The sequence below is a fragment of the Mandrillus leucophaeus genome, unplaced genomic scaffold (genome assembly GCF_000951045.1).
Source record: "Mandrillus leucophaeus isolate KB7577 unplaced genomic scaffold, Mleu.le_1.0 Scaffold284, whole genome shotgun sequence".
NCBI lineage: Eukaryota > Metazoa > Chordata > Mammalia > Primates > Cercopithecidae > Mandrillus > Mandrillus leucophaeus.
In genome coordinates this window covers 3,423,247-3,437,895 of record NW_012102965.1, presented here as the reverse complement: position 1 = coordinate 3,437,895, position 14,649 = coordinate 3,423,247, and the positions used below count along the sequence as shown (strand labels likewise).

At 40.1% G+C, this 14,649-nt stretch overlaps 1 protein-coding gene across 3 annotated transcripts in view; it reads right to left on the bottom strand.

Annotated features, from left to right (window-relative positions):
- Positions 1-14,649, bottom strand: part of DNAJC6 (DnaJ (Hsp40) homolog, subfamily C, member 6) — a 163,317-nt gene that overhangs the window by 47,756 nt on the left and 100,912 nt on the right. For all 3 annotated transcript variants that reach the window (XM_011985477.1, XM_011985479.1, XM_011985478.1), the window contains 3 exons: positions 3,661-3,811; positions 2,502-2,551; positions 2,240-2,388 (listed from right to left, as the gene is read on the bottom strand). In XM_011985477.1, coding sequence (XP_011840867.1) covers positions 2,240-2,388; positions 2,502-2,551; positions 3,661-3,811 — 350 coding nt within the window. The remainder of the gene's footprint in view (positions 1-2,239; positions 2,389-2,501; positions 2,552-3,660; positions 3,812-14,649) is intronic.

Below are 14,649 nucleotides of genomic sequence, written 5' to 3'. Positions count from 1 at the left end.
AGAGAGAAAGAGGAGCCAAGGGGAAGGGAGGGGAGGGCAGGGGAGGGGAGAGATGAAGGATGTATGACACGGGTGGCTTTTAAGGGAGAAACAGTAGCTCATGGAAGGAGATTGTGTGTGTCTGTGTGCACATGAGCACATGCATATCCCTGGTTGGAGCATATGGTTTTGGGTCAATGAAGAACGGTAAAAGATGAAGTTAGAGAAGCAGATAGAGGCTAGATCATCAAAAGCCTCACAAGATATTTTACGATTTGTATAGGCAAGAAATGGCCCCACTCCTCTGACCTATATAAGCCTTTCTCCTGCTCTAAGGTCCAGCTGTCACTGGTGTCTCCCTTTACTAATCTCCCTTGGCAGGTATTGTAAATATTATTTGTACTTATCTTTAGAATGTCCTGGGTTCTCTCGCCAACTAGGTTTAGGTGTCTCGAGAACACAAACCAAGTATTTATTTTATATCTATAGTGTTTAACAATTCTTTGCACATTCATGCTTTTAAAAAACATTGATTATCTATGTCAGGCACTGTTCTAGGTATCAAAAAAAAAAAAAAGCTCCCTCCTCTTCTAGGGCAAGTAAGAGCAGCCCAGGGTAGAGATTAAATATGTAATCTCTGATTCCTTTGGTAAACCATTAAGTCCAGTCACAAAATCTTTAGTTACACTGATGGATGCCTTTCATTAAAAACATCTTTACAGAGAGTGCCTTTTATAAATATTGTACAAAGTGACATATTTATATGCAAAAATGCTTCTATAATGTTGTTATATCTTTATTTACTTTCAGAGGAAAAATGCTCCAGATTATCACAGATCTTTCAAGGTCAAATAAAATTTCTATGAAATATTGCATAGGATGTTCCACAGTCCTTAAATTATGAAAATAATGGCACTGACTTAACCTCTAAACAAGAAAAATAATTCAAAAGATTTGCCTTACATTAAGAACAAAATATCTATCCACATTTTTGTTTGATGTTAATTCACTTGTTCTGAATTAGCTAATAGATGGAGTAAGAGTTGGAAGGTTATTTTATTACAGAAGATTTTAAAGAGATGCATTTAAAATCTTCATTATAGAATGGCAATTTAGATCAAACCACTTCAGAATGGCATTATCAGTGCTTTATCAAAGAGTGGTCCCCACAGCAACATCAGGAGCAGCCCCCAGGAAGCTGTTAGAAATGCAGATTCGTATGCCTCCCTTGTCCTTCTGAATCAGAAGTCTCCAAGTGATTCTGATGCACACCAAAATTTGAGACTGTTCTCAGAACACGCTGAAAAAGAGGTCCTTAAAACTCTCCCATATCTTATTGAATATTAGGGCAGGAAGGAGCCTTACAAAGCATGTATACCAATTTTCTTGGGTGTTTTACAGATCTGGAAACTGAGGCCCAGAGATTACCAATGGTAACTGGAATTTGGAACAAAGTGTGTGTTCCAGCATCAAAGCTGAGATCCTAGATACACAGCATTGTCAACCAGCTATCGTTTTTCATACTTGATATCAAGTTTCACTTTTAAAGGATCCATGCATAGAAAGTCCATTCTATTTATTAATAGACCCAAATGAAGTTGCAGAACCAATCATATGTAAAGGCTAAGTCAAAAATATTTAGAGATGTTCTTGAGAGGGGGGAAAAAAATGCCTTTTTTTAGTGAGTAAGTCAGAATTCAGTGGCCAGAAATATCAGGCTCGATATCAGATTCAAACCTAAGCTAATTCTCAGTTCCTTAACCAGGCTGAAACTAGGAATGTTTATCTGCCTAGTTCAAAAAACTTCTTAAAATATATTAATAGAAAGACGTTCCCATTAATACTTGTTGGTACTGTTCTATCCACACTGCCTCATCTTGATACCAAGTAGCAATAAAGAAGAGTCAAAGACATAAGTAGTGTATCAGCATCAAGGCAGCCAATTGCGCTAGCGGCAGTTCAACCTCCAACTTAAGCCTCATGAACAATGTGCCATGGAACAACCAGGCACCAACAGACTTGAGACCCCAGCTTCGATGGTATTTCATTGACAGATACACTTTCCTGTAAGTATCCTCACCCAAGGAAAATCTTTAGGCTATCTCATAGCAGTCTAATAAATATTTTGTGGACAGAAGTGTCCAGAGTGTATGGTTTTTCAGCTTCAGATGCCTAAGGGCATATGCTTTAAGGTTATCTCTGAGGACGAAAAACACCATCACGTCTTCAACAGTATGATCTCAGGGCTAAAAATCCTTACCCGGCTGTGAAACTTGGCAGTTCGATAAGACTTAGGTGACAGATTGTATACTGTGTAGTGGTCAAGATGTCTGGAATCCAAAAAGCTTCGAATGTCATCAACCTGATTCCTGAATCCTATGTCAACATTGTCCAGAGGAAAGGACATCACTAGGAGAGAGATCACACAGAAAGAAAACAGGTTAAATGTTTAGGTCTGCTGTAATGATGGGCAGCAACTGGAAGCTGAGCCAAAGCACTGTTAATAAACATGAGAAACTTACCAATAATTCTGGAGGTAACATAAGTGAAGTCTAAATCTCCCTTTGTGTAGCTAAAAGCAAGACAAAAATGGGCACTCATTAAAATGATCCAAATATGCCAAGATTTCTCTCTCTCAATCACTTGTGCATATGAACTGGGACACTGCTGTCTAGGGGGCAAGTTTTGACTCCCCTCCAGCCCTTCTCTCTAACAAGGAAGAATCACTGAGAGAAGACAGCCCATGACCTCAGGGGAATAAATATGCCACTCCAACTGGTGCATTCTAATGCCCTTGTAGATGCCACTTCATGATCTGAATCAATCTCAGAATAGAAACCTCTGCTTATTTATCAACACCAATTGTTCTAGCCTCTTTGCCTACATGGAAATATCTTCCATAATTGTAAGTGGCTAAGGCGTAGGGGAAGAAGTGGTTGAGAAAAAATAAATGACACCATTTTTCTGCTACCAGACCCTGGTTGAGAATCAGAGGTAAGAGTAGTTTTATCTTTTAACAAAGATTAAAATTTTGATTAATATATTGGACTTGACATTTGAATTTCTGATTTAGAACTGCATATTATAACTCAAAGTGACCCTAGAATTTTCTAATACTTAATAATAAAAAATAACTCCTATGACCTGCTTATAAGAATTTTCATACACTGGAAGCATAGAAAACTTCTCTCACTGAATAAATGTTAAAGGGCTAGTAGGATACAAAAACAAAGTTCTGATTTGATTACAATCCATAGGTAACACTTAATCAGATTGTATGTATATTTTAATCTCATTTAATCCCTAAACAACCCAAAGACACAAATCCTGTCAGGGTATTTTTAAAAAGCTCAAAAAAAGCTCAGAGAGGTTAATTAATTTGTCTGAGGGCTCCTAGTTAACAAGGGCAGATATTGCATTAGAACCCAAGATGTTTGATTGTAAAGACAGGGAGGGCAACTGTTATGCTCTAATGTGGCAATGAACTGAGTCCTCCCAGTCTGTGATTATAGCTTCTAAAGGACTTAACTTTATGTCTTCAATGACATTTCTCAGTTGATCAGATCCCATAAAATTACATCCCAAAATTGACACTCTTTGAGCCAGACAAGTAGACAGCAGGTAACCAGATCCTTTGAGAGCATGGGGATCCACTAAATTAACGGGGAAGAATGTGCGTACCTGGTCACAGATTGTATCACTCTAGAAGATGTGTCTTTGAGGGTGTCTTTCAAGTTGTCCTTTAGGTTACTAAAGAGCCTCCCTGCACCTCCTTTTACCATGTCAAAGAGACCTCCCCCATAGCTGGGCTCCATGTCTGGAGATGAGGCACCTGCCAAAAACAAAAACAAACAAACAAACAAAAAAATGATGATGGCAGAGAATCCATGGAAAACCAATCCCTCTTCATTCTTAAAACACATACAGACTGTCTTTAAGAGTCTGGGACAGATATTCCTGGAAATTGTGTCCCGCTCTCAGAACTTATAGACTCCGAGTTATAGCATTGCTACTGGTTCTCAGGGGAGACCTAGGTCAGTCCTTCACTGAGTCCCAGGTACAGAAACCTCCAATACTGCTGCCACTGGCCATGTGTGACAGTTGAGCACCTGAAATATGGCTAGTCTCAACTGAAATGTGCAGTAAATATAAAACACACAACATATTTCAAAGACTTGGTGCAAAAAAAAAAGAATATAAATTATCTCAATATTTTTATACTGATTACATATTGAAATAATAATTTAGATATATTGAATTAAATAAATTATACCTTTAAAATCAGTTTCACCTGCTCCTTTTTACCTGTTTAGTGTGGATACTGGAAATTTTTTAACTACATATGTGGCCTTTATTGTACTACATTTGGACAGTGCTGCTCCAGAGAGACTGCTGAGGAAAGCAGTAGTCAACTTCAGTGAGTTGAGGGCACTCCTCTGCCCTTTGATGAAGCTGACTATATTAGAAATCCCATTCCATGGCTGTCCCTTAAAGCACTGGTTCACTTCTATCATGAAAAACGCCTTCTGAAGGGGCTTTAGTACAGCTTTTAGGCCTTAGGATGCATGGTGGCCATTAGTGCTATCTATCAAATATTTCAGGTTCTCTTCCCTTATAGCTTCTTAAAATTGTGCTTTTTGGCCCCTTGTGCTTAGCTCCAGTCCAGGGTTTCTCAATCTCAGCACTATTGACATTTTAGGCCAAATACTTCTTTGTCGTGTGTGTGTTGAGGGGGCTGTCCCTGTGCACTGGAGGGTGTTGAGTAGCATTCTTGGCCTCTATTCATTAGATGCCAGTAGTACCTGCCCCAACCCCCACTCCACCTCTGAGTTGTGACAATAAAAAATGTCTCCAGAGACTGGCAAATATCCTCTAGTGGGGGCAAAATTATCCCTGGTTGAAAACCACTGCTCTAGCCTATGATGTGTGAGGGGAAGTGCTGTGTATCACAGTATATGTTGTGCATCACTTCCAGGGTACATTTAACTGTTAATATGATATTCTCCATAGTTTCTCTCTCTCTCTCTATTTCTCTCTCCTCTCTCTCTCTCTCTCTCTCTCTCTCTCTCTGTAACTCTGTATCTCTGTATCTCTCTCCCTTTGTCATAGCAACTGGCAAGGTTGGAGACTGTAGCTGCTGGACTTCTGGGTCCCAGAGACAGGAGCTATGTGGCAAATGACCTTTGATGACCCAGGTGACCTTTGATGAATATTTGGCATGAGTAAGTAATATGGTTTGGTTCTGTGTCCCCACTCAAATCTCATCTCAAGTTGTAATCTCCAAGTGTCAGGGGAGGGACTTGGTGGGAAGTGATTGGATCATGGAAGCGGATTTTCCCCATGCTGTTCTCGTGACAGTGAAAGATCTGATGGTTTTAAAATGTGGCACTTCCCCCTTTGCTCACTTTCTCTCTCCTGCCATCATGTAAGATGTGACTTGCTTCCTCTTTACCCTCTGTCATGGTTGTAAGTTTCCTGAGGCCTCTCCAGTCATGCGGAGAGTCAATTAAACTTCTGTGAGTCAATTAAACTTCTTTTCTTTATAAATTACTGAGTCTCAGGTAGTTCTTTAAAGCAGCGTGAAAACAGATGAATACAGTAAGAAACACCTGTTTGTTAATAGAGGCCACCGATCTTTTGGGAATGTTCATAACCAAAGCACAACCTAACCTATGCAGGCTGATACAGGAAGGAAGCAGGAATCTGTGTCGAAGAGGTGGCTAATGTGAACAGTGGCCAGGTAGGGCTTTAAGGCCTAGCAGTCAAGAGCATGAGTCATTCTCACCTGGGTTCCTGCCCAGCTTTGCTACGCCTAGCTGTGTGACCCTGGAAGTCAGTCTTTATAAATCTCTTTCTTTCCAGCTGTAAAATAGGGATAAAAATTGTGCCTACTCCATAGGGAAAGATTAAATAAGTACATATAAAGCTGTTGGCATGGTACCTAATAAATCTAGGGGTCAAGAGAACGTAGCTAAACTCTATTATGCCACATCCTGAAATTCCTATATTGGTGGCATTTTTAATCTTTGTTCACTTTCCAACTATATGATGACAAAAGACAAGAATGGCATCTATTCTTTTTTTAAAATTGCAATATATAAGATTTTCAAAATAAATATTAATAAAAATATTCATGTAATAGGCACTATAATTGCTAACATATATAAAACTTACTATCTAGTAGGTATTTTTCTAAGCATTTTATCTATATTCACTCATTTAATCCTCATAGCATCCCTATGAAACAGATAATATCATTATTCCTATGTTATAGATCAGAAAACCGAGGCACAGAGGTTAGGAAACTTATCTAAGGGCATACAAGCTAGTGAATATTTACTAGCAGAGTTGAGATTGAGCCCCAGGCAACCCTTCCAATCACATCCCTCTTTCTTCTCCTAATATCAGCCTGAATTTTATATTTATCATTCCAATTAATTTCTTCAAACTTGTATTACATATGTTCGTATCCACAAAAAATATATTAATATTATTTTCCAAGATTTCAAGCTGTACATAAATGGTTTTCTATTTGATTAATTTTACAACTTTATTTTTTTCACTTACTTTTGTTTAAAATTCATCTATGCTGGTACCAAATGCAGCTTTAGCTCAATTAATGTGTATATCAATTACCCCACTGATGGACACGTAGGCTATTTGTTAGAATAAGCAACACAGTGAGGAACACATCACTTTGATAACATACACAAGACTCTCTAGATTATACCTACAAGCAGAATTGGCCAGTAAATAAGGTATGTGCATGTTCATATATCTAGATATTGACAAATCATTCTCCAAAGCAGTCACAGCAGTTTAAATTCCTACAACTAGTACATATGTGTTCCTTCACTCTATATTCTCCTTAACACTTAGTATTGTCAGACTTCTACATTTTTACCACTTTGTCAAGTATAAATAAGTATCTTACTTTGGTCCTATTTTGGTAATTTCCCTGATTACTAGTGAGGTGAAGTATCTTTTATTATGTTTACTAGCCAGGTGACTGTTCTTTCAATCGTATTTCAGGTACCTACTACACTCCTACATGCCATTTAGGTGTTCATACATATATATATAAATACATGTTGACTGTCCTGTTCTTCCATCCTGATCTTAAGAGCTATTGATACCTAACAGATGTCTAAGTCACCATTAGACATCTATTAGAAAATGAGGCTCTGTTAGAAATTGCAAAGAACATTGAGTACTGGTAAACAAAAAAATGAATGGACATATGAACAAACATTAATCATTTCTATCACTAACTGAGCTCTCCAGTGCAACAGGAACTGTGCCCAGACCTTTATGATAGTACAGTTTCATATAGCGGGAGAGTGGAAGTGGTTATTATCCCCAGTTTACAGATGAAGCAACAGAAGCTCAAAGAAGGAAAGTAACTCACCAAAGAGTCCAGTTAACAAGTGGAAGAGTCAGCAATTCAAACCCAGATCTGTGCAATTCCAAAGCCTTGCTAATCTACCATTTCACACTATTCTACAGCTCCACTCAGCTCAGGATTCCAACAACTATAATCAAGATGAGCCTTACCTGCCTATACACAACTGCCTCTCTCCTACTCCCTGCTCTCCTCCACCTCCCACCCACACACCTTTCATCTGGCTGCTCTCAGCGGCAGATGTCCCCACAATAAGCACCCTCATAAATCACTGTATGCCAGGCAAACCAAGCCAATCTCATTACGCAGGCAGCTGAGCCTCTGTCTCCCCTACCGCTTCACAGCCCTGAATAAAAGGCCAGGAACAGGTCTAATGGGCAGCTCCACAGACTAGGGCTAGTGTTACAAATCTGAGAATGCTCTCTTGTGTCCTGTTTCATATGAAATAGAGCACATTATTTCCCTGTAAACACACCCCCCCCATGTAAAAATCTGTATCGTGTTTTTGTTTTAAATATAGTGAGGACAGAGCAGCATAAAATGTTTATAATTCTCCCATTTCCATCCCTGTAACATTTTCATGTGTTCAGTTTGAACACCCCTTTGATATATAACTGTTTAAGAGATGATAGCAAATAGACTGGATGTCTCTTCAGCTCTCAATTTTATGCTGGAACAGAACTACAAGGCATAATAAATATCCTTGATTATCTAAAAATCAGACTCTCACCATCCCTCAGGCTGCATGCTCTGCTCATTAGAGCTTTGGAATGCCGCAGAAATCAAAACAACTTGCCAGAGTCCATCTATAACCTTCATATATTCAAACTGTATGTTGAACTGGCCAGGACACACAAAAAAGAAGAGGGGCATTATTTGACGTTGCTCTACTGGTTCTTTTAGGTAGATATTCTGGCTTTCCCTGATGAGCCACATAAGTGCCAAAAGTGTAGATCCTGCAAATATTTTGCCTAAGCTAGTTGAAAGAAAGGGCAGAGAGGTTTCAAAACATGGCACAATGAAGAATAAAATGGTGCAATGAGAAAGAAATGCAGAAGAAAAACAATGACCACAGTAGATCAAGGGGTAACAAACTGGATCCCATGGGCCGGATCCAGTCCATGGCCTGTTTTTGTACAGTCTGTGAAATAACAATGGCTTTTACATTTTTAAATGATTGAATAAAGGTCAAAAGAGGAATGATGTTTCATAACGTGAAACTGTTATGAGGGTCAAATTTCAATGTCCAGAAGTAAAGTACTTATGTTTACATCTTGCCTATGGCTGCTTTCACACTACCATGCAGTTAAATAGTTGTGACACAGATCTTATGGCCCACAAAGTCCAAAGCATATACTCTCTGGCCCTTTAGAGAAAAAGTTTTCCAACCCTTGCATCAGATGGTTAACACCACTTGTGTTCTTAGGAATGCAGAGCTTGCTACCTCCAACACCTTTCTAAATGCTTTGGCTAAAATGGCACCCAGTGGAAAGAACACTCTGCGCTTACTAAGGTTCCCTTACAGGGTGTAAGGGAGTGGAGGTTAGGACATTAGAGTTGAGAGAGCATGTGAGTGTCATCCAAAGAGAAAGGTCCAGGTCTGCCTCTAAGGCTCCAGGTAGATTCTTGCTTCATGATGTCTTGTGGTGTGAAAATCTAAGCCTACCAAAGACAAACATCAGAGAATTGCACTTTTACCTCTGAGTCACTTTACCAGTATAAGAAACAAGTTTTCCTTGGGATTCCTAATGTTTGGGAAACTAGAAGCAGTATCCTATTCCTTCCAAATTGTAGGAACCTGACCAATTCTTGCTCTCAAGAGTGATACAAAATTTGTTTCCTGGGAGAGAATTTCTGTCTCCCACTAGATTGCTAGTTAGCTGTTATCATTTATTTGTATCGAGCTTCATTCCAAAAGAGATCTGAGATGATTCAACAGTTATTTAGAAATTATATAAAGAGGGTAAGCACAAATGCTAGGGCTAGTCTTAACTGCCTTAATGTAACTAAAAATATAAAAAAGTAAGTGTGGCTGCTTTTCATAGACATTTTATTGATTTCTTAGCTATGGACAAAACACTGTGAGAAGTGGTATGGAAGGAGGAGTGTCCATAATGCATAGTGATCATCCCCTCATATGCTTATTCAGTATATGCCTGTGGCACCCTGGGCTGTGGATAATTCCATCTGGTCCCCTAGGAAGAAATGTTCCCCCATAAATTACTGTTGTCAAAAGAAGGATGGTATGCAAGCACTTACCAAAAAGAGACGTTCATCAAGATACTGTTTACCATGGCAAGAGGCTATAAGTGATGTATTTTTTTCAATAGTAAGGGAATTAGTTAAATATCTCTAATAACACCATATGGTTAGCTACTAAAATCACTTTGTAGAAGAGTACAGATGGGCATGGCAAAGGCTAAATGAAAAATAAGCCGGCTACAACACATAATCCACAGTATAATCTTACTTCTGTAAAAGAAAACTATCTGAGTTTAGGGAAAGAATTCAGAGGATACAATAAACATAAAATAATAACAACTCAAACCTACTGAATGCCTACCACGTACTAGGCCACTGATCTAAATTCTTTATATGTAGTAACACATTTAATCTTCACAACTACCCTATGAAGTCAATACCATTGCTATCTTCATCTTATACACAAGAAAACTGAAGCAAAGACACATCAGTGATTCACCCCAGGTCCTACAGTTAGTAAGCCAGGATTTGTATCCATACAGGCTATTCTAGAGTCCAGGCTTTTATCCACTACATTTTCAAAACAGTTATAGTAATTAACAGTTATAGTAATTATATTTAATTACATCTGAGAGAATCATGAGTGATTTTTGTTTGTATGATTATATTTTCTAAATGTTCTACAAGTTACATTCATTAGTATTTTTTTTTCGAGACCAAGTCTCACTCTATCACCCAGGCCAGCGTGTAGTGGCACAATCTCAGCTCATTGCAACCTCTGCCTCCCAGGTTCAAGTGATTCTCCTGTGTCAGCCTCCTGAAAAGCTGGGATTACAGGTGCCTGCCACCATGCCCAGCTAATTTCTGTATTTTTAGTAGAGATGGGGCTTCGCCATGTTGGCCAGGCTAGTCTCAAACTCCTGACCTCAAGTGACCCGCCGGCTTCGGCCTCCCAATGTGCTGGGATTACAGGCATGAGCCACCATGCCCGGCCACATTCATTAGTTTTACAATTAAAAACATGTTATATAAAACAAAGAGCCAAGTGCTATGCTATTCAAGTTTTATATGTCCTTCCTCAACAGCTGTAGAGACCTCCCTCCTCTTGCATGATTCATTACAGTTTAGAGTCACGCAAGTTTCTCAGTTGGCCTGGGAGAGGCAGGCAAAGGCTGCCAACAGCCTTCCAAGAGCCTGTGTGCCCCCCTCACTCCAAGCAGGCTAGGGGTTTGCCAGGAAGGAACATCCTTCTACACTTGACTCATTCTAAGACTTCAGACCTGGCTTCCTCACAGTGGTAACTGTCTCAGCTCCAGCCTCAATACTCAAGATGATCTAATATGCTGAGGACAGGGAGGAGATGGGCAGCAACTTGGCATCAACTGCAGTTCTTGCTCTCAAGAACTCAACCAACGCTTGGCACCAACTGCAGTTCTTGGGACATCAGCCTTCTTCTGTGAGTCCTCTTGGACTCCACAAAGACGCTTCACAGAACATTACTTTTCCTCTTTCCAGAACGTTTTCATCATCCAGTTCTAGTAAAGTGAGTTAGTATCCCATAGTGTTCAGGATCAGCCTTTTGGAGAGATGACTGATAAAGTGAACTTGGCATTAGAATGTCATATTCGTATTCCCATTCACCAGTGGGCATTTTTCTCGATGGTTAAGAGTTACAATGTTAAAAATGTCTTGTCCTGGCTTCTATAAAATTGGCAACTGTGGGATAGAAATCCCTGAAACTAAAGTGACTCTGTAGAGATGCCCCATTAGCCCCTGCTCTAGGGAAAGCCCATTCCTTCACAGTGCTTGGCAAAGGGCAAGGAAGGAACTAGTGTCATTATCACAAAGGGCTTCGTCATCCTTCTTTATAACAGATTTTTCAGCTCTTGGCTCCCAGCAGTTAGAGAAATGGATCATATGGGCATAACAAGCAGATATACCATGGAAAAAGTCACTGCCTTGGCTTCTAAGGCGGCTTACGTCTCATTGCCCATTCATCTCTCCAGGGAAGCTTTGAGGAAACGTAATGGACTCTGAGAAGAGACCTTGAGCATGTCATTTTATTCCTCTAGGTTTCCTTCCCCCCACCAACTCCCCACCCTATAAACTGGAACTAATTAAGAACAAAAACTTTTCTACATGCCTCATGTCATCAACAGGATCAAATAAGACCATGCATGACATTGTGATTTTTATGTAATGAGATCTTCTAAAATGACCAGAAATTTTTATTTTTTTAATTTATTTTATTTTATTTATTTATTTTTGAGACAGAATATCATTCTGTTGTCCAGGCTGCAGTGAAGTGGTGCAGTCTCGGCTCACTGCAACCTCCACCTCCTGGGCTCAAGTGAGTCTCCCACCTCAGCCTCCCAAGTAACTGGGATTACAGGCACACGCCACCACACTCAGCTAATTTTTGTATATTTTTTTGTAGAGACAGGGTTTCACCATGTTCCCCAGGCTGGTCTCGAACTCCTAACCTCAGGTGATTGGCCGGCCTTAGCCTCCCAAAGTGCTGGGATTACAGTCATGAGCCACCATGCCTGGCAGAATCTTTATTTTAATTCTTAGAAATTCAGCACTCATGGTAAATGATTCCAAGGAATGCCTCCCACAAATGGCTGGGAATCCAACTAGAAATTAAAAATTCAGAGGAAAAAAGATAACATTTAGCAAATAATAAATCAACACTCCCTATGCCAAACAAGAGGTTAGGCATTACACAAGGCAACCCGTGTTAAAATACAGGCTTTATGTCAGCTTTAGTTCAGCCAGAACTGATTTGGATCCCACTTCTGCTATTAGCTGGATGTATAGTCTAGAGAAGTCTTGATTTCCTTATCTGTAGAATAGAAATATTAATAGAATGGCATATAGAAGATAAAGCCACAAAAAATGCTGCCTCTAGCAAAGTTACACAAGCTTGGCTAGAAAAAAAAAAAACAAAAAAAAAAACAGGCCATGCTATTCCATTTCAGGGTTAACAAAGCCAGACTGGAGATGTGCCTAGCAAGCCTCCATAGGGTAAGACTCTCCTATTGGTGCATCCACGCTATGGTCCATGGAAACTCTTCACTTTTGACAGTTCAAAGAACAAATGTTTAACAGAAAGGTGAACCTCTTTATCACTCTGAAGCTTCTGCTTCTCATCTTGACGTGACCTGGTGCCTGGTGGGAGGACTTATTATGAGTTATTTGCAGGACTAAAATTCAGGTTCACTCAGATTCAGTGGTACTGGTTTTTGAAATATTGCAATACTTCTGTACTAGGTGGCACGTGGTACAAGCTACAGCTGTGGCCCTGGACACAGCTGCTCAACAGACCAAGAGGGCAGAAGAAGCAGGGGCATGTGTAGCATCCACGGAAGGTTCCAGCGGAGCTAAGCACTGGCAGGCAGAGGCCACAGAGCAGGTGGTGCCAATGAGTCAGGCTTTCTGGATTCAGGCCACATAGGAAGCACAGGCATCCAAGAGCATCACAGCTCTTACAAGTCAATAGCACACCCAGCCCTCTTTGTACTGCAATAAAGTGCCAGGGCCCTTGGGATAATTTTTTTTTTTTTTTTTTTTTGAGACAGGGTACGGCTCTGTTACCCAGGCTGGAGTACAGTGGCCCAATCTTGGCTCACTGCAACTTCCCCCTCCCAGGCTGGAGTGCAGTGGCCCAATCTTGGCTCACTGCAACCTCCGCCTCTCAGGCTCAAGCGACTCTCCCAACTCCACCTCCTGAGTAGCTGGGACTACAAAGGTGCACCTATGCCTGGCTAATTTTTGTATTTTCTGCAGCAACGGGGTTTCACCATGTTCTCAAACTTCTGAGCTCAAGTGATCTGCCTGCCTTGGCCTCCCAAAGTGCTAGGATTACATGTGTCAGCCACTATGCCCAACCAGAATAATCAATTTAATGGGGAAGTTGCTGGAAGGTTTGGCTGGCATTCCTCATGTCAAACCATGGCCCAGATGGAGATCATTCAGCTAGTAACAATAATACTGTTCAGAATGTCCAAAAATCAATTAAAAAATTGGAAATTAAAGTGGTAATTTGTGCTATAAACAGTGATAATATACATGTGCATGTGTGTATTTATTTACAGAATAAAAGGTTATAGTTTACATCGATATATATTGATTTCTATATTATGCTAGTGTGCCAGTTATTAAAGCTTTTGTCATCACTACAGACACCATGAAATCTGTATGTGCACTATTTCCACACTCACTTTTCAGGACCTTAATGGGAAAAGTACTAGACTATGATGGCTCAGCTCTTTCCCAAGCTATGGGATAATCACAAACTCAGGGTCTCAAAGAATATAAACATAGGAGAATGAATTAAGTGATTTCCTAAGTCCCCTCCACCTCTAAAATTGTTTAACGCTATCATCCTCATACAAAGGCCATCTACTAAACAAGTACTCTAGGCTAGACACTCAGCTAAGCAGTTTCCATAAACAACTAAATTGGATCCTTGCACTAAGCACAGTGGCAGGTGGGAGTCCCACTGAGGAAACTGAGGTTTTGGTGAGGTTTAGTAACAGTCACAACAGAAAGAGATGAAGCTGGGTTTGGCTGGACCAAAAGCCTCTGCTCTTATTCACCTCCCCATCCTGCCTCTTTCAAGAGGTACTTTTTGTCTCTCATGCCTCCATTCTCCCACCTCATTCTGTCCCTCCATCCTAGGACTCAGAGCAGTCAGCTTGCATTAAAATTACTTGTGAATGAGTCTACCTCCCCTCAACTCAATTACTTGCTACTGAGTCTTCAATAGCAAGAAGCATGTTTCACGCCTCTTCACAGCCCCCTAAGTACAATATATGGCACACAGTAAGCACTCAATAAAAGTATGTGAAACTGAGCTGCTATGGAATGCAATAACCAAAGAGAAAATGGCAGAGATAGCAAGGAAGACCAAACAGATCAACTTTGGCAGTGACCTAGTCTTTGCTTAACTGTAGGTAGCAAATATGACCAGATGCTTTCACTGTTTCACTGTCTCCTCAAGCTTTTCAGAATGTCTGATTGCAACACTGCACCCACTGAGAAAGCCTGTCTAAAAGATGGAG